This window comes from Babylonia areolata, chromosome 15 (genome assembly GCF_041734735.1).
Source record: "Babylonia areolata isolate BAREFJ2019XMU chromosome 15, ASM4173473v1, whole genome shotgun sequence".
Classification (NCBI taxonomy): Eukaryota; Metazoa; Mollusca; class Gastropoda; order Neogastropoda; family Buccinidae; genus Babylonia; species Babylonia areolata.
Window position 1 is genome coordinate 1,055,796 of NC_134890.1, and position 21,905 is coordinate 1,077,700.

At 43.5% G+C, this 21,905-nt stretch overlaps 1 protein-coding gene across 2 annotated transcripts in view; it reads right to left on the bottom strand.

Annotated features, from left to right (window-relative positions):
- Nucleotides 1-21,905, bottom strand: part of LOC143290354 (uncharacterized) — a 153,974-nt gene that overhangs the window by 47,777 nt on the left and 84,292 nt on the right. For both annotated transcript variants that reach the window (XM_076599716.1, XM_076599717.1), the window contains 7 exons: nt 19,871-20,008; nt 12,924-13,040; nt 10,502-10,618; nt 8,219-8,467; nt 7,106-7,231; nt 5,749-5,874; nt 2,643-2,768 (listed from right to left, as the gene is read on the bottom strand). In XM_076599716.1, coding sequence (XP_076455831.1) covers nt 2,643-2,768; nt 5,749-5,874; nt 7,106-7,231; nt 8,219-8,467; nt 10,502-10,618; nt 12,924-13,040; nt 19,871-20,008 — 999 coding nt within the window. The remainder of the gene's footprint in view (nt 1-2,642; nt 2,769-5,748; nt 5,875-7,105; nt 7,232-8,218; nt 8,468-10,501; nt 10,619-12,923; nt 13,041-19,870; nt 20,009-21,905) is intronic.

The following is a 21,905-nucleotide window of genomic DNA, read 5'->3' on the forward strand; positions in this document are numbered from 1 at the left end:
AATGGCCATGTGTATCGACTTTTCCTTTCCTGAATGCTTCATTGTCTTCACAGTTTCCCTATTTTTGCCCGTGCCTTTATTGGAAGCCACTGCTTGTCAGGGAGTGCGGTTTTTTTGTTGTTTTTTTATCAAATAAATGTGACAGATACCTGTTTTAGCCGCACAAACTGTGTGCTTAAATCAATATATACACTATTTGGCATAAAAACAACAACAACAACAACAAAAAATCCACTTCAGTTTCAGTTTCTGAAGGAGGTGTCACTGCATCCAGACAAATCCATATATGCTACACCAAATCTGCTGGACAGATGTCTGACCAGCAGCATAACCCAACGCGCTTTGTCAGGACTTGAGTGCTTGCATATTTGTCAATCTATCAGAGTGGATTTCTTCTGCAGAATTTTGCCAGAGGACAGCACTCTTGTTGCCATGGGTTCTTTTTCAGTGCGCCAAGTGCGTGTTGCACACGGGACCTCCTTTATCGTCTCATCCGAATGACGAAATGCTCAGTCTGGTTTTCCAGTCAAATGTGGCAGCAAGGGCGAGAGTGGGATTTGAACCATGGCCATCACGAACTCTGTATTGGCAGATGTGCAGCTCAGCCATTCTACCACCAACGGTAAGAACAAACATGAGGCAAAGCCTTCGTAACTCATGTGATTCCTGCTGACCAGCAACAAAACTGATAATGCTAAGTGGCGGGGTAAGGGTGGTTACAAGTGCTTACATATCTATCCCAATCATATTTTTGTTCATCAGACATGAGTGGCTGGAAATGAAACAATTCTATCTTAAGTAGCCCACATCGATCTGTTCTGGCTCTTTGAAAAAAACTTTTTTTTTTTAAAAGTCATCAATACACTGCAAAACAGAAATGCTTTTTACCTAAAAATGCAACACATGCCAAAAATACCCATGTTTCAAAAGTATATAAATAGGACTACATTACACTCACATACCGACGACTTCATACCGACAATCAGATTAACACAACGCTGCCTAACCTAGGCAAACAACAGGTTACAAACTCACAAACCTCACAGAAAACCTCTGACTACAGCCTTGAAAAACTGGACTCTTCCTATTCTTTGTTTGCAGGCTGCCATCTCCCACGTACATTCCAATACACTAGTGGGCTGGTCTTTTAGGTCTATGACTGTTTTTTTAACCCCTAGTAGGCAGTCATTGGCACCACTGGGCGAAGGACCTCGATGCAGGTCACCGGCCAGGGCAGAAGAGTCCTCAGATGAGCTCAACGACCAAGTGTCTGTGACCAAGGCGAACCACCGAGTTGGAGGATATCAGCTGTGGTCATGCATGGAGAGGGATGGGCGCCGCCATGCTTCATATGCCCTAGACACGCCACATGTAGATGACAACCACACCTCAACTCATACCGGATCGGTTCAGAAAACCGAGAGGATTGGAGGATGCTGGTTACCAGATCACCTGTGGCACCCCAAGTCCACGAGACTATGGGATAGGTGAAGGTGAAGGGTGAGGCAGTCATACTGTTTTCGGGGGGGTGAAACAACTGACTGACCTTTTGGACATCAGCCAACAGGTTGATAAACTCAGCTCTACAGCTGTTCAGGTACACACACACATGTATCCATGCAATTACTCATATTGTTTGCTTTCATAGTGTTTGTTTCACACTGTCTGTGTCAACGCACATTAATTATTATTATCTTTTTAAAAATAAAATCTGTCAGTCTGTATCAAATTTGTTGTTTCTTTTCTGTTCAAATATTGTCTCGTCTCTTGGCAAACCTTTTTGCAACTGAAATTATAACCAAATTGCCATTTGCTTGCTTGATGTATGTTTGTTGGGGTGTTTAGAATGCTTTGTTTCTGTATGACTGCCCGTCTACCTCTCTTTCATGCAGTGAAGCCTTTTTGAATAAAATGTGTGTGTTGGGCTCTCTCTGTGCATAGTGTGTGCTTTGTGAGCGCGCACACTCACACATGCACACACACACTGCCATCTCCTCACGCACACTTGCCCTCTGCCCCATCACTCTCACCCCCAACACACAAACCTTACATCCACCTCCTCCCATCTATCTCTCTCCCACTTCCACCCAGTCCACACACATGCACACGCATGCACACACACGCAACACACACACACACTTCCGTATAAAACTTGATGTGCTGAAGACAAAGTATAGTAAAAATGTTACATGCATCTGTGGTAAGCAGTTCAGCTTGCATCATTGTTTCACTGTCAGCAGTTATGTACCTTCTTGCCCAAGTATTTCAAAGAGAATATCTATTCTGCAGATGACTTTTGGAAAGTTCTTTCTGACGAGGTTCTTATGGCCGAACTTTCACAGGCATTAGTTCATAGCCCTATTTCTACATTCCTTTAATGTACTTCAGAAATGTGTTGATGGTTTCTAGTTATTATCATTATTGAAGTGTTACTGTTAAATGTAACTGCATGTTGTTAGTTATGCATTTCTTGGTAGTTTTCTACCTTGTCTGTTTTCCTCTTCCCTCACCCCCCCACCCACGTTTTATTTTTATCTTTTACTTATTTATTCTTTAATCGTATAATATCACTGACAGTGAAAAGATGCTAAACTAAAGAACGAACACACACACACACACACATACGAGGAAGAGCGACTGACCCTGACAGTTGACGTCATCGACCAGACTGTAGCCGTTCTTGCAGTAGCACTGGGCCTGGTCACTGACCACTCTGCAGGCGTACTGACAGGACTTGCTGGAGTCCAGGGCTTCACACGGGTCCTGCTCTGTAACGCCATTCCTTGGTATTGTCGCACTCATTGATTGTTGGGGTGGTGGTTGCTGTTGTTTTGTCGTTGTCATTGTCGTTATCATTATTATTATCATTGTTGTTATCATTTTTGTTCTTGGTTTGCTGATGTTGCTGCTGTTGTTGTTCTTCTTCTAATTAGTATTACTGTTGTTATGCTTAATATTGTTATCATCATTATTATTTATTATCGTCATCATCATGGTTGTTATTATTACTATTATCATTATTGTTGTTATTAACTATTATTATTATCATTATACCACTTATCTTTGGCCGCAGATCAAACTCCAAGTGCTTCACAAACACACACACAGAGTCATTTGCACAACAGGCTGCTTTCCTCGGCAGAACCTACAGACAGCCAGGCGCTCATCATTCATTTTCTGAGTGGTTCAGTTTGGCTCCAGTCATGCCTCAACACAAGAGTATTTTTCTTCAGAATGGTACCAGGGACATCCCTTTTGTTGCCGAGGATTCTTTTACGTGCGTTGAGAGCATGCTGCAGACTGCACCTCAGTATATGGTCTCATCTGAATGACGCTAACCACCACGTCACAGACCACAGTCACAGAGATCAGCAAATTCTTAAGATACGTTCCCCTTTACAGGTCCAGCAAAGTGAGAGACCATTCAGAAAGCGGACCCTGTTACAGTCAGAGACCATTCAGAAAGTGGAAAAACTGTCACAATATGTCCCCTGTTACAGTGACAGACAATTCAGAAAGTGGAAAAACTGTCAGAATATGTCCCCTGTTACAGTCAGAGACCATGAAGAAAGTGGAAAAACTGTCACAATATGTCCCCTGTTACAGTGACAGACCATTCAGAAAGTGGAAAAACTGTCACAATATGTCCCCTGTTACAATTAGAGACCATGAAGAAAGTGGAAAAACTGTCACAATATGTCCCCTGTTACAGTGACAGACCATTCAGAAAGGGGAAAAACTCTCACAATATGTCCCCTGTTACAGTCAGAGACCATTCAGAAAGTGGAAAACCTCTCACAATATGTCCCCTGTTACAGTCTGAGACCATGAAGAAAGTGGAAAAACTCTCACAATATGTCCCCTGTTACAGTCAGAGACCATTCAGAAAGTGGAAAAACTGTCACAATATGTCCCCTGTTACAATTAGAGACCATGAAGAAAGTGGAAAAACTGTCACAATATGTCCCCTGTTACAGTGACAGACCATTCAGAAAGGGAAAAACTGTCACAATATGTCCCCTGTTACAGTCAGAGACCATTCAGAAAGGGGATAAACTCTCACAATAATGTCCCCTGTTACAGTCAGAGACCATTCAGAAAGTGGAAAAACTCTCATAATATGTCCCCTGTTACAGTTAGAGACCATTCAGAAAGTGGAAAAACTCTCACAATATGTCCCGTTACATCGAGAAACCATTCAGTAAGCAGAAAAACTCTGAAAATATATCCCCTGTTACAGTGAGAGGCCAATAAAAATGCTGAAAAACTCTTAAGATATATCCCATGATACATTTTCAGCAAAGAGAGCCATTCAGAAAGCGACAAAAGCGTTAAAATAGATACCTACTGCATTCAAGGTAAAGTGAGAGGCCAGTCAGAACCTGACAAAAGCGTTAAAATAGATAGATCCCTACTGCATTCAAAGTAAAGTGAAAGGCCAGTCAGAACGTGACAAAAGCCTTAAAATAGATAGATCCCTATGGCATTCAAGGTAAAGAGGCCATGGAAAACGCGACAAAAGCGTGAAAGTTTCAGTTTCAGTAGCTCAAGGAGGCGTCACTGCGTTCGGACAAATCCATATACGCTACACCACATCTGCCAAGCAGATGCCTGACCAGCAGCGTAACCCAACGCGCTTAGTCAGGACTTGAGAGCGTGAAAATAGATCCCTACTGCATTCAAAGCAAAGTGAGCGGCTGTTGTAAACGGAACAAACGCGTTAAAATAGATACCTACTGCATTCAAAGTAAAGTGAAAGGCCATTCAAAACACGACAAAAGCTTTAAAATAGATAGATCCCTACTGCATTCAAGGTAAAGTGAGAGGCCATTCAAAACACGACGAAAGCGTTAAAATAGTTAGAACCCTACAGCATTCAAGGTAAAAGTAAGAGGTCATTCAAAACCCGACAAGAACATGAAAATAGACAGATCCCCCCTGCATTCAAAAGTAAAGTGAGAGGCCGTTAAAATCGTGACAAAAGCGTTACAATAGATAGAACCCTACAGCGTTCAAGGTAAAGTGAGAGGCCGTTTAGAAAGCGACAAAAACGTTACAATAGATAGATCCCTACTGCATTCAAAGTAAATTGAGAGGCCATTCAGAAAGCTACAAAACCGCTAAAACATATCGCCTGATGCATTCAAAGTAAAGTGAGAGGCCATTCACCTGCTGTCATTTCTTTTTCTTCTTAACAAATATGGGCTGTTTGCTTAAGTATTCTTCAGTGCATGTGGTCATTGTTTTCAAACTTCAGGATGCTGATTAAAACAACAATCACAACAAAACAAAAAAGTTCACTCATGTTCTTTCCCTTTCATAACGATGTAACTGGTTTTCAGAACATGCTTATGAATCTTCTCAATACATTACACACACACACACACACACACAGAGCGTCTAATATCACATGTAAAAATACATTAAATGAAAGCACTACTTCCACAACACAAACACATACACGTTTACACTGAAAGCGGAAGGAATGGAGAGGGAGAGAGAGAGACAGTGAGAAAGAGAGAGGGAGGAAGAGGGAGAGAGAGAGAGAGGGGGGTGGACAGAAAGAGAGAGGCAGACAGACAGAGACAGAAGAACAGATAAAGAAAAAGGCAGACTCAAAATGCAAGAAACATCAACTTTGATAACTCCAGGATGTAAATGTTTGAGCCAGAACTCAATCTTCACATACCCCATTGCTAAACAAGACAGCAACACACACACAGAGCCACGAAGCACACGTTAACGAACCCTTGACACAGGAACGTCGATCATCATCGAGAACAAAGCCAGAACCACACAGGCAGTTGGCAGAACCTTCGAAGTTTTCACACCCGTACTCACAGTTGGCGCTGTTTGTCGCACACTCGTCGATATCTATACAGACATACACACATTCATATACACAAAATGCACGCATGCATGCACACAAGCATGTGTACATTAAAGGGCGAGGACGTTTTGAACAGACACACACACACACACACTCACATACACACTGTGTATATCAATTATCATACTGCTTATTCAATTCACTCAATTCATTCAATTTTTACTTTAAATTTTACTTTTGACGGACATATGCCTACCTCCATCCTGACCCCATCCAAGGCGACTGATACAATCCAACAACAAAACACACACCTGAAGTGCTCCTGGTGATAAAGGACATGAAACAAACAATGTGAACACATACCTGTAATCCTGGCAGTAAAATGACATGAAATGAACACACACACCTGGAATCCTGGCAGTCAAATGACACAAAATGAACACACACACACCTGCAATCCTAGCAGTAAAATGACATGAATTGAAAACACACCTGCAGTCCTGGCAGTAAAATGACACAAATTGAACACACACCTGCAATCCTGGCAGTAAAACGACACGAAATGAACACACACCTGCAATCCTGGCAGTAAAACGACACGAAATGAACACACACCTGGAATCCTGGCAGTAAAACGACACGAAATGAACACACACCCGGAATCCTGGCAGTAAAACGACACAAAATGAACACACACCTGGAATCCTGGCAGTCAAATGACACAAAATGAACACACACACACCTGCAATCCTAGCAGTAAAATGACACAAAATGAACACACACACCTGCAATCCTAGCAGTAAAATGACATGAATTGAAAACACACCTGGAATCCTGGCAGTAAAATGACACGAAATGCACACACACCTGGAATCCTGGCACTAAACATGTGAAAGGAGGTAATGGACAAATGGCTGCAATGCTGACAGTAAGTTTCTGTTACTCAAGTAGTCATGACCGTGTTCAGACAAATCCATAAACACTACACCACATTTGCTAAGCAGATGCCTGACCAGCAGCATAACCCAATGCGTTCAGTCACGCCTCAAGTGCACACACACACAACACACATATATACATACATACTCATATTTCTGAAACAATCAGAGTAGATTTCTTTGACAGAACTTTCCCAGAGGGCAACACTTATGCTGCCATGGGTTCTTTTTCAGTGCGCCAAGTGCGTGTTGCACATGGGACCTGGGTTCATCGTCCCAACCCAAGGACCAGACGCACAGTTTGCTTTACCAGAGGCACAGGGATGAAGGCACTGACCGTCACAGGTGTCGGTGGTGGCATTGTACTGGTAGCCCTCGTAACAGGAGCAGGTGTAGGACCCTTGCACGTTGTTGCACACATGGCCGCAATTGTTTTCCGACCCCGGCGCGCATTCGTCTATGTCTGCAAGCAGCAACACACACACACACACACACACACATGCGAGCATGCATGCACGGGCCTGTGAAGCTAAGGTTTGGCATACGTGTTTTGTGCACTGCTGCTGCTTGAAAGTGTCTGTCAGATCTCTCTGTCTGTCTGTGCCTGTCCCTTGCAGTCGGCCTGTACATGACTGCCACACACAGACCCAGTGACAAAGCTGGGGAGCACCTTCATCCTTTTTAACTCTCTCCATACGAACGGCGAAAGAGATGACGTTAACAGCGTTTCACCCCAATTACCATCATCAAAATATTGCAAGCGGAAGGCTCTTATACTGAAGAGGTGAATGCTGACAAAGAATACCACAATTCTGATGACGGAAGCTAAAGGTTGGGTCATTCAGACACCCGCTGGACGTCCGAGGGGTCTGTGCAGAGGAGAAGAGAGGACTGGCCGTACTGAGTGAGTTAACAAAAGGCGCAAACACTCTCAATATATATAAATACATTCTCTCTCTCTCTCCATCTTACACCAGCGCGCAGAGTAACAAACAGAAATAATAACACACAGACACGCACACGCAAGCCCGCGTTCACAAACGCATTTGAACACATGTGCGAACATACACAGAAACTCCCTCAACTGCTTTCTCTCTCTTCACACACACATCCAACCCTTCCCCTCTTCTTCCTCTTAAGAGAGAGAGAGAGAGAGGGGGAGAGGAGGGGGAGCGGCAGAAAGAGAGAGAGAGAGAGAGAGAGAGATGGACAGAAAGAGAAAGACTGACAGAGACACACAGAGAGAGAGACAAAGACAGATAGAAACAGCCAACAGAGACAGAGACAGAGAGAAACAGAGTGTGTGTGAGAGTGAAAGAGAGACGAGGAAATATAGAAAAGAGAGAAAGAAAGAGAGAGAGAAGAGAGAGAGAGCGAGACAGAGAAACAGGCAGACACACAGAAAGAGACCGAGACAGAGACAGAAACATGCAGTTTTTTTTCTTCTTACCTATGCAAGTCCCGTCGACTTTCTTAAAACCCTCTGGGCAGACGCAGGCGAACGACCCCGGGTTGTTGCGGCAGATCTGATCGATGGGACACAAGTTGGCGTCCATCTCGCACTCATTGACGTCACTGCTGCACGTGACGTCTGACCAACCAGCGTCGCAGACGCAACCTCTGACCTTGTCGCACGTGCCTCGTCCTCGGCAGTCGCACGTCTGATTACAGCTCTCGCCGAACTGGTTGGCGGGACAGTCTGCACACATTGGGTGGTGGGAAATAGAGTGTGTGTGTGTGTGTGTGTGTGTGTGTGTGTGTGTGTGTGTGTGTGTGTAAGAATGGAATCTCAGTGATGATAAAACACCCCCAGCAAAGTCGTCATCTTGTTAATATCAGTATCATTATTATCATCGCCATCTTCATAGGCATCATCCTCATTGTTATCATCACTGTCGTCGTCATCATCATCACCATCGTCACTACCACTGTTATAATTACAACAGTCAACATCATAACATTATGGTCATTATTATCATAAGTGTTGTCATCATGATCGTCATTATCATGCGACAAGCTTTATCTATTTGTTATTTTGTGCTGATTGAATATTGATATCAACCATGGAGATAATGGCCGGGGAAATCCAAACAAAAAAAGCAACATTATACAATGTCGAAAGAAAATTAACCAACCCTTAGAAACAAGAGAATCAAGTGAATGACAGACAAAGCCTACACTGTACAAAAGAATCAAGGGATCCATATAGACATAGCCTACACTGTACAAAAGAATCAAGGGATCCACAGAGACATAGCCTACACTGAACAAAAGAATCAAGGGATCCACAGAGACATAGCCTACACTGAACAAAAGAATCAAGGGATCCACAGAGACATAGCCTACACTGTACAAAAGAATCAAGGGATCACAGAGACATAGCCTACACTGTACAAAAGAATCAAGTGATCCACAGAGACATAGCCTACACTGTACAAAAGAATCAAGTGATCCACAGAGACATAGCCTACACTGTACAAAAGAATCAAGTGATCCACAGAGACATCGGAACAAAGCATCAGTATGATACATTAATAATGCCCGTCCATCCTCGTTTTGCCAAGTCATCCCATTCACTCCCTCAACTACCACTTTCCCCTCATTCTCTGGACTCATATCACGTTTAGTGGACAAACACTAAAGGAGAAATCACACACACACACACAGCTACTTGGTAAGCCATCAAACAGTTTTCTTGAAAATAGCATTCTTTGTTGATTCCAAATCAGTACTTTATGCTCTAGAATCATTTAACCTTGAAACAAGACCTGACTTAGTTATTGAGGCAAATCATTTGGTACATTGTTTGAGGATTAAAGGTACTGATGTCAGTTTCTGTTGGATGCCTTCTCATGTGGCCATTTATGGCAATGAAACTGCTGATAAAGCAGCTAAAAGAGGAGCACAAGATTCAGAAAAATCGACAAAAATACTTGTCCGAATTTCTGTGAAAGAAGCATACACTCTGTTAGAAAAAACAGCATGGGGTCAATTTCATAAACGATGGAAGACAGAGTCTTCAAAACAGAAAGGGACATTATTCCCCAAACGTATTATTAAAGAAAAAACACTGAATTCTTCAGCTTGCTATACAAGATTAATAACATCTACTTTCTTCCGTATAAAACTTGACGCGCTGAAGACAAAATATAGTAAAAATGTTATATGCATTTGTGGTAAGCAATTCGGCTTGCACCATAGTTTGTTTCCATGTCAGCAGTTACGTATCTTTTTGCCCAAGTATTTCATAGAGAGTAATTATTCTGCAGATGATTTTGGGGAAGTTATTTCTAACGAGGTTCATTTAGTAGAACTTTCAAAGGCATTAGTTCATAGCCCTATTTCTACATTCCTTTAATGTACTTCATAATCATGTTACTGGTTTTTGTTATTATCATCATTATTGAATTGTTACTGTTAGAGCTAATTTCATGTTAGTTATGCATTTCTTAATAGTTTTCTACCTTTTCTGTTTATTCTTACTTCTCTTCCCCCCCACCCACCCCCCCTTTTTTTTATAAAAATCGTCTAATATCACTAATTGTGAAAAGACGCTAAACTAAAGAACGAACGCACACACACACACCTCATGCACACACAGTAACCAAAGCGTCATTCCTGCAAAAGATCACCCAGACATCACTGTAGGCCGACTTTTCAGTGGCAGCAAGTGAAACATTTCGGTTCTCGTGAGCATCAGAGAGTCTCAGACGTAACAGCACAGGACACGCACCTTTACAACTGACTTTGTCGGCATCCAGGTAGAAGCCGCTGTAGCAGGAGCAGACATAGCTGCCGTTGTTGTTGTCACACTTCTGGGAACACTGGTTCAGCTTACACTCGTCAATGTCTTCAACACACAACACACAGGGTATGACAACACAGGCTATATAACAACACACAGGGTATGACAACACAGGCTATATAACAACACACAGGGTATGACAACACAGGCTATATAACAACACACAGGGTATGACAACACAGGCTATATAACACACAGGGTATGACAACACAGGCTATATAACAACACACAGGGTATGACAACACAGGCTATATAACAACACACAGGGTATGACAACACCGGCTATATAACAACACACAGGGTATGACAACACAGGCTATATATCAACACACAGGGTATGACAACACAGGCTATATAACAACACACAGGGTATGACAACACAGGCTATATAACAACACACAGGGTATGACAACACAGGCTATATAACAACACACAGGGTATGACAACACAAGCTATATAACAACACACAGGGTATGACAACACAGGCTATATAACAACACACAGGGTATGACAACACAGGCTATATATCAACACACAGGGTATGACAACACAGGCTATATAACAACACACAGGGTATGACAACACAGGCTATATAACAACACACAGGGTATGACAATACAGGCTATATAACACCACACCGGGTATGACAACACAGGCTATATAACAACACACAGGGTATGACAACACAAGCTACATAACAACACACAGGGTATGACAACACGGGCTATATAACAACACACAGGGTATGACAACACCGGCTATATAACAACACACTGGGTATGACAACACAGGCTATATAACAACACACAGGGTATGACAACACAGGCTATATAACGACACACAGGGTATGACAACACAGGCTATATAACACACAGGGTATGACAACACAGGCTATATAACAACACACAGGGTATGACAACACAGGCTATATAACAACACACAGGGTATGACAACACAGGCTATATAACAACACACAGGGTATGACAACACAGGCTATATAACAACACACAGGGTATGACAACACAGGCTATATAACACCACACCGGGTATGACAACACAGGCTATATAACAACACACAGGGTATGACAACACAGGCTATATAACAACACACAGGGTATGACAACACAGGCTATATAATAAAGGGTGTATCAAGTACATGGTACTGTGGATATTGTGACGACTGGGACACGTGATATTTTTAACAAGATACCATGTGCTGTCTGAGGATGGAGCCCTCAGTTTCAGTTTCTTAAGGAGGCACCACTGCTTTCGGACTTCTTTTCTTCTTCTGCGTTTGTGGGCTGCAACTCCCACGTTCACTCGTATATACGCGAGTGGGCTTTTATGTGTATGACCGTTTTTACCCCGCCATATAGGCAGCCATACTCCGCTTTCGGGAAACGTGCATGCTGGGTATGCTCTTGTTTCCATAACCCACCGAACGCTGACATGGATTACAGGATCTTTAATATGCGTATTTGATCTTCTGCTTGCATATACACACGAAGGGGGTTCAGGCACTAGCAGGTCTGCACATGTTGACCTGGGGGATTGTAAAAATCTCCACCCTTCACCCACCACATGCCGTCACCGTGATTCGAACCCGGGACCCTCAGATTGACAGTCCAATGCTCTAACCACTCGGCTATTGCACCCGTCTACCAACACTACGACCCAACCCGCTAGTCAGGCCTTGGGTGACATTTTCATATATTCGTGTCCCCATCAGAGTGGATGTCTTCTCCAGAACTTTGCCAGTGGACAGCATGTATGTTGCCATGGGTTCTTTTTTCAGTTCGGCAAGTGCGTGCTGCACACGGGACCTCGGTTTATCGTCTCATCCGAATGACTAGATGCTTTGGCAGACAACACTTTTGTCACCATGAGTGTGCCAAGTGCATGCCTCCATTTATCGTCTAATCCAATGACGCCCTGTTTGAGATATATATATATATATATATATATACATGCCCCTTCACTGCTTTGGACAAAACAGTTTGAAATAATCAAAACGCTTGAGAATGCATCTATATGATATTCCAAATGTTTTGATAACAATGGAGAGAGAGAGAGAGAGAGAACGAAACGAAACGAATTTTATTTAAACAGGTTAGTGGAAGAAGCATTACTACTTTAAAAAAAATTTGTTTTTTTTATTATACATCCAGCCAAGCCCTCTGCCGTGGGCTAAACAACAACAAACAAAAACAACAAATTCTGAAAAAAAAAACCCCATGAAAATTGTCATCCACAGGCCACATTCCATGCACAGGAAGAGAAAAGAAGCGAGAGAGAGGGAGAGAGAGGGACAGACAGACAGACAGACACACAAAGGACAGACAACACATACCTTCACAGCTGATTTGATCCGAAGCCACAGTAAATCCTGACGGACATGCACACTGGTAGGATCCGGTTTCGTTGCTGCAGGCGTAACTGCAGTTGAGCGGGGCACAGGGATTGGTGGCTGAGGTACAAAACACAATGAAATAAAATCAAAACGAGGCTAGAAGTGGTCAATGGTGACACAGATCTGACCACTGTTTCTCTTCTGCTTCAGTATCTTTCACTCAGGGGATGATCTACTTTAACAATTTTCATGCATTGTGGAATTGATGCTATTGATAGAGGGCATAACCCATTTTCAGTGTTTTTAAAATTATTTTATTATCTTTTTAAAACTCCGTTAATTCGGTTATTTCCCATAAGTTTTCGATATAGATTCTTCTTCTTCGTGGGCTGCAATTCCCACGTTGACTCATATGTACACGAGTGGGCATTTACCTGTATGACCGTTCTTAACCCGCCATGTAGGCAGCCATACTCCGTTTTCAGGGGTGTGCATGCAGGGTATGTTCTTGTTTTCATAACCCACCAAACGCTGACATGGATTACAGGATCTTTAACGTGCGTATTTGATCTTCTGCTTGTGTATACACACGAAGGGGGTTCAGGCACTAGCGGGTCCACGGCACATATGTTGACCTGGGAGATCGGAAAAATTCCAACCCTTAATCCACTAGGCGCAGTTACCGAGTTTCGAACCCGGGGCCGTCAGATTGAAAATCCAATGCTTTAACCACTCAGCTATTGTGCCCGTCTGCTATAGATTCCATTGCCACATTCACATGTGGCCAGATTTCAGGAAAACTGACGCGTCCCCTCAGTCTGTGCCAAAATATGAAAAAAATATGAAGAAAAAATGCTACTGGAACAGGACTGAACCATTCATGTTAAGCTTGGAAGCAAGAAAACTTACCACAGGGCTAAAATCCAACTAACGACTAACACCCAAAATTGATATTCAAACTTATGTTTTTGTTTTTTGTTTGTTGTTAGTGCGATAAATTGATTACTGTATGATTTACTCAAAATACATCATGTTATTTTGACATATACGTATTATCTAAGAATTTGTTCTTAAGTTCCAATTGCAAGGAGACTGACGTTGCCATCACCTCAGACACACCCAACATATTGCAGTTTTTTTCCACATCTGCGCACACCAGTGTATATTACCGAAAATGAGAGGTGCCGTTGATTCAATTTGAAAAAAAAAGAAGAAAAGAATGTGTAGACAGACAGACGGACAAAACTAACTCCCCAATTTAGTAAACAGGAAAAAACAAGGAGAGAGGAAATGGTGAACGAACAACCAACAGACGAACAAAAACGATGAAACGGAGAGTGAAGAGAGAGAAGAGTGAGAGAGACACTGGGGACAGCAAGAAAGATAAAGAACAGGGGAATACACTGACTCTGTCTACAGGGTGGGGCCGAGTAAGGCTCTTGCTTTCTGAGATGGAACAATTCTGTTTGGTTTTATATCTGCATTTAATTGTCTCACTGGAAAATCTTATTCAACAAATCAACTTCTGGCTTTCTTAACCCGGAGAGCGCGATGAGCCACGATCGTGGCTTTCCCGGTAAAGTGCAATGGGCCACGATCGTGGCTCTGTTTACATAAGGTCCGACATTGTACGGCTATGCTCGGCAGCCTTCGTAAAACTGCCTCGTTCTGGTGTTACTGCCTCCCTGCTTGTGTTTGCACAAACTTTGACCGAGTTTATAAGTCCAGATCTTCGTATTTTTTGTAAACAATGAGTGACACTGAAGTTGACAAAGCTCAGGAAATGAGTGACCTTGTCACTAGTGATGATTCATTTGCTGACAGGGATTCTGGTGAAAACGGCTTTGTTATTTTGACACTTGGGCATGCTGGCTTGCTTGTTGTTCATTCAGTTTTGTGTCTCCAGCCACAAAAACTGGGGGGTGGGTGATGGGGGTGGGGAGGGGTGGTAAAGTGGGTTAGGCATGGGTTTATTGCGATTTCTTGACCAAATCAAGCTAGAAAACTGGAAATTATTTTGATTTAAAGCATTCTTGCTGCTTTTGAAAGCAACATGAGCTAAAAGAAAACATTTATTTCTGTTTTTGCCTGTGATTGCATAAAGTATTGTAGATGTGCGCGTGCGTGGCGTCGGTGGGTGTGTCTCAAACAAATAATACAGTGCTTATAATTTCATTGTTTCAGTTATATTCATTTCATGATTCTGCAGCCAGAACATTTTCTGCACAGTTTAATGCCAATTTTGAGATTTTGACTCTGTAAAAGATGTGAAAATACCTATAAACATTGTGGTTGACGTTTTTGGAAAACAAGTTTGCAAAATTTGTTGTTTATATCCTGTGGAATATCTCCAACAACTTACAAGGTACAGCCTTTTTCTTACTTTTATCTGATTCTTCATTCACTCTACTTTCCAAAAATGTATAGGTTTACCTATTTATTCTTACTGATAAGCATACAAATGCCCCAAATCAGAGCACAGGTAGCGGAGGCAAACTATCCCTTTAAGCATGATTTCTGTAAGTATGTTTTATTATATCCAGCACTTTGAGGGTTAACCAGACCACAGTATTGATTCAAATAAAAAAAAAATATCAATTTCAAAAATCAAAATTAAACACTAAAACAACAGAGACACATTTTGGACCAACACAAGCGTCATCCCATCCCAGCTATAACTCAAAGCTGCCGCAGATTTATTGAGAAGGGGTAGCAGAATTTCGGAAGTTTACGGGCTAGACCAGGGACAATTTTGGGTGTAGATTTAAACAAGGGTAATTGGGCAAGGTCGGAGGGGGGCGAGGTTAAGGAGAGAACACAGATGTGGCAATCAGCGCAGTCTAAGAACAAAGAACGGCCGCTGAAAATAACACATAACACAATGCATACTAACAATGCTAAGCAACACTCTCCTCCTTTCTCTGCAAGGGCCATTATATAAACAAAGAAAGAAAAAAAGCTCTTCCACCGGAATAGGCCTAAAACTGTACATATCTATCAACTTAAGCCTACTATTAGTCTACTCATTCAGTGTTAGGAATATTGGACTAAATTATGAACCCTAATCACACACACATTATTAGCATTATTTAAATGCCCTTTCAACAAGACAGCCTACTAAATATTCTAGAAAACCACAATTGGCTCTACCCAAATTTCAATATGGCTGCCCGTGCCAAAAAGTACATGGTAAACTAGATCCAATTCTATCTTAGTCTAGTCCAAGTCATGGCTTAGTCAGTGACAACATATAAGCTTACCTTTTAGCATAATTAACTTATAATAATCTTAATGTAACTTACTAACCTTGAATTAAAAAAAAAAATTTTATGCCAACTTGTTTCCACAGATTGACATGTGCTTGAGTACTGCCTGCCTCTTCTCAGCCCGTCAAAAAAAGATACTCTCTGACTCAAGAAAACAGGAAGTGAGGTAATCGGACTTGGTTTTCCTTTTCTAAAACAATTTCCAGCCTACAAAAATAATTACTTCTAATAACTTTCTCCACAAGATTTTTTTTTTTTTAGACAAAGAATAAGTTAGTAAGCCAGGACACAATTAATATTCATTAGGATTCACTTCATAACATTCTCTTTACAAACAACTCTCCAAGGGAAAACAACTTATCAAAAGACTAAAACTGTGGTTGCCTCCCTTCGACTGTGCTTTTGTAGACCTGTCTGTCATGCTGTCTACAAATGAAAGAAAAGACCTCATTCTTGTGAATTCAGCATCCACTCTAAAATACGAATACGCAATAAACAAAACACGCTGATGGTGTAAGTGTCATTTTATGTGTTCCGTCCAGAATTTGCATTTTTTTTTCCTTTTAACTGCGAACCAGAAAAACGTTGTTGTGCCGTTCACCCAGACAAGCGTTCATGCAACTTGGCCGTTCTTAGGACAGCCCAAAATATTTTCTGGATCCGGAGCCTCAACGAAATAAACACTTCATGACCCGTAAAATACGGATATGCTTGAAAAGATTTTTTTTCTCCCCAAATTTGGCATTGTCAGACAAAACATTTCCAGAGAAATTGAATTTGTTTATGTTTTAACACACACACACACACACACACCAGAAACTCCGGTTATATACACGGGTTATAAAATACTTTGCAAAAATGAATCAAAAAGTGTTGGTTTGTTTTCATGATATGGGTCATTTCGCTAACATTATTATTTTTTTTTTTATGCCTAACACTTGATAAGAAAGATGGGCAAAAGACTGCATGTAATTTCTCACACACCTTCTCTGCAAAACAATAGAATGGTCTTCCAGAATGGGTTGCAGAATTCAAAACACTTATATAGAAAATGATATTTTGTCCAAACTGCTCAGTGACACGTCAACCAAACCCTGCGTCATTGTCATCATGATGTCACAATGGAATTTTTAAAAATTTCGTCACATGACAGAGACTGAAACTTTGCTGTGACTTTAATCCCACACTTTCACTGTTCTAGACTTCCATGCAACTCCCAGTCTTTGTGGTGCCGAAGTAAGTGAATCGTATTTCCGTACATAATTCCCCAAAACCGCCCACCCATAACTCAGAATAGTAACGATCACTGTTGATAAACGAAATCAAACTGTGCCTATACTGATGGTGGAGCTACTATGGCCTGTTTCTAGCCGTAAGCCTAATTCAAACATCGCCGTCAGCGACTGATAAGACACAGACACCCGGAGACAGACCAAACAGAAAGAGAGGGAGAGAGTGAGACAGACAGACAGACATCGAGAGACAGACAGATGGACAGTGAGAGACAGATAGACAGTGAGAAACAGACATACAGATAGTGAGAGACAGCTGAGCAGTGAGAGACAGACATACAGACAGACAGTGAGAGACAGACACAGAGAAAGACAGTGAGAGACAGATGGACAGTGAGAGACAGACATACAGACAGTGAGAGACAGATGGACAGTGAGAGACAGACACAGAGAAAGACAGTGAGAGACAGATGGACAGTGAGAGACAGACACAGAGAAAGACAGTGAGAGACAGATGGACAGTGAGAGACAGACATACAGACAGTGAGAGACAGATGGACAGTGAGAGACAGACATACAGACAGTGAGAGACAGATGGACAGTGAGAGACAGACACAGAGAAAGACAGTGAGAGACAGACACAGAGAAAGACAGTGAGAGACAGATGGACAGTGAGAGACAGAGACAGACACTGAGAGACAGACACAGAGACAGACTGACAGACAGAGACTGGGACAGTGAGAAACAGAGAAACAGACAGACACAGACACTGAGACAGGGACTGACAGAGACAGACACTGACAGGCAGACACAGACAGAGACACACTGACAGACACAGACAGAAACAGACACAGACACTGAGACAGGGACTGACAGAGACAGACACTGACAGGCAGACACAGACAGACAAACACTGACAGACAGACACAGACAGAGAAACAGACAGACACAGAGACTGACACAGACAGACACTCACAGACACAGACACTGGAAGGCAGACAGACACAGAGAGAAACATACAGACACTGACAGAAACATACACTGACAGACAGACGCAGACAGACAGACACAGACAGAGAAACAGACAGACACAGACACTGAGAGGCAGACAGACACAGAGACTGACACTGACAGACACAGACAGACAGACACTGACAGACCCTGACAGACAGACCCTGACAGACAGACCCTGACAGACACAGACAGACACTGACAGACAGTCACTGACAGACACAGGCAGACAGACACAGACACAGGCAGACACTGACAGACAGACAGACACTGACAGGCAGACATAGACAGACACTGACAGACACAGACACTGACAGACACTGACAGACACAGGCAGACACTGACAGACACAGGCAGACAGACACAGACACTGACAGACAGACACTGACAGACACAGGCAGACACTGACAGACACAGACAGACACTGACAGACAGACACTGACAGACACAGGCAGACACTGACAGACAGACACAGGCAGACACTGACAGACAGACACAGGCAGACACTGACAGACACAGACACTGACAGACAGACACAGGCAGACACTGACAGACAGACACAGGCAGACAGACACAGACAGACACTGACAGACAGACACTGACAGACACAGGCAGACACTGACAGACACAGACACTGACAGACAGACACTGACAGACACAGGCAGACAGACACTGACAGACAGACACTGACAGACAGACACAGGCAGACACTGACAGACAGACACAGGCAGACACTGACAGACAGACACTGGCAGACAGACACAGACAGACACTGACAGACAGACACTGACAGACACTGACAGGCAGATACTGACAGACAGACACTGACAGACACAGGCAGACACTGACAGACACAGACACTGACAGACACAGGCTGACACTGACAGACAGACACTGACAGACACAGACAGACACAGGCAGACACTGACAGACACAGGCAGACACTGACAGACAGGCAGACACTGACAGACAGACACTGACAGACAGACACAGACAGACAGAGACAGACACTGACAGACAGACACAGACAGACACAGGCAGACACTGAGAGACAGACACAGGCAGACACTGAGAGACAGACACTGACAGACACAGACACTGACAGACAGACACTGACAGACACAGGCAGACACTGACAGACACAGACAGACAGACACTGACAGACAGACACTGACAGACAGACACAGACAGACACTGACAGACAGACACTGACAGACAGACAGACACAGACTGACAGAGACAGACACTGACAGACAGACACAGATGCTGACAGACAGACACTGACAGACAGACAGACACAGACTGACAGAGACAGACACTCACAGGCAAACAGACAGAAAAAAAACTGACAGGCTGACACAGACAGAGAAACAGACAGACACAGAGAGACAGACAGAGACAGAGACAAAGAGACAGAGCGAAGGGAGACAAGACGCACCTGTTTCATCTTGGACGCACTGCTTGGGGTCAGTGGCGCTGAGGCTGAAGCCGGAGAAACAGCCACACGTGAAGCCACCGTCCACGTTGATGCACTGTTGTTCGCAGTCATGGGTGTTGGCCTGGCACTCGTCAATATCTGGGGAGGGGAGGGAAGGGGCCGAGTGGTTAAGACGCTTACGTGGCGTTACAGTTTTGTATATGCTTGTGTTGGCAAGGATTTGGCACTATATATAGGGGGTGGGGGGTGGGGGGTGGGGGGGGGGGGGGAACATGTGCATGTGGCTGGGATGGGCATGGTGTAATAATTGTGTCCGAGAATTTGTGTTCAGTGGTGTGTGTGTGTGTGTGTGTGTGTGTGTGTGTGTGTGTGTGTGTGTGTGTGTGTGTGTGTGTGTGTCTCTTTATCCCAATATTCTTGTATATGTATATATATTTATGCATTTTGTTATTATTGTTGCTCTTCATCTGCTTTCTTCTCTCTCTCTCTCTCTCTCTCTCTCTTTCTCTCTCTCCTATTTTTTTCTTTTTTTTCCTTCTTTTTAATTCTTATTTATTTATTTATTTATTATTATTTATTATTATTTTCATTGATGGCTTGATGTAAAAAAGCAATTGTTCCTTATTCAATTTACCATCATGAAATAAAATCTTGACTTACAGTGTCAGTGAAGGCCACTCTCTCTTATCTCTCTCTTTTTTCCTCTCTTTATATCTTCTCTCTCTCTCTCCATCCCCCCCTCCCTTCTCTCTTGTGTCGCTCTCTTTTCTTTTCTCTCTTTCTCTCCTCTCTCTCTCTCAATCCTCTATCTCTCTTCTCTCTCCCTCTGTTCTCTCTTTCTCTCTCTCCTCTTTCTTCTCCCTCTCTCTCTCTCCTCTCTTTCCCTTTGTCTCTCCCTCTCTCTTCTCTCTCTCTTCTCCATGTCTCTTCTCTCCATTTCTCTCTCTCCTCTCTCTCTCCTCTCTCTCTTCTCTCCCATTCTCTTCTCCCTTTCTCCTCTCTCTTCTCTCTCTCTTCTCCATGTCTCTTCTCTCCATTTCTCTCTCTCCTCTCTCTCTTCTATCCCTCTCTCTCTCCTCTCTCTCTCTTCTCTCCCTCTCTCTCTTCTCCCTTCTCTCTCTCTCTCTTCTCTCCCTCTCTCTTCTCTCCCTTTCTCTCCCCTCTCTCTTCTCCCTCTCTCCTCTCTCTTCTCCCTTCTCTCTCTCTCCTCTCTCTTCTCTCCCTCTCTCTTCTCCCTGTCTCTTCTCTCCCTTTCTCTCTCTCTCCTCTCTCTCTTCTCTCCCTCTTCTCTCTCTCTTCTCCCTGTCTCTTCTCTCCCTCTTCTCCTCTCTCTCTCCTCTCTCTTCTCTCCCTCTCTCCTCTCTCTTCTCTCCTCTCTCTCCCTCTCTTCTCTCCCTCTTCTCTCCCATTCTCTTCTCCCTCTCTCATCTCTCTCTTCTCTCCCTCTGTCTCTCTTCTCTCCCTCTCTCTTCTCCCTGTCTCTTCTCTCTCTCTCTCTCTCCTCTCTGTCTTCTCTCCCTCTCTCTTCTGTTCCTCTATCCTCTCTCATCTCTCCCTTTCTTTCTCTCCAGACCTCAGTCCCTATCTCTCCCTCTGCCAGCCACCCCGCCCACATCCTCCTTCCACCTCTGTCTTCACCTCAGCTACATCCTTGACCTAAGCCCCCCCCTCACCCCCCCCCCCCCCCGGCATGTCATTTCTCTCAGTGTTTCCCTCCTGCCCTCAACCCCATAGTCACACAGCCCCTCAGTCACACAGCCCAGCCCTACAGTCACACAGCCCTACAGTCACACAGTCACACAGCCCCACAGTCACACAGTCCCTCAGTCACACAGCCCCACAGTCACACAGCCCCTCAGTCACACACAGCCCCTCAGTCACATAGCCCCACAGTCACACAGCCCCACAGTCACACAGCCCCACAGTCACACAGCCCCACAGTCACACAGCCCCACAGTCACACAGCCCCACAGTCACATAGCCCCACAGTCACACAGCCCCACAGTCACACAGCCCCACAGTCACACAGCCCCTG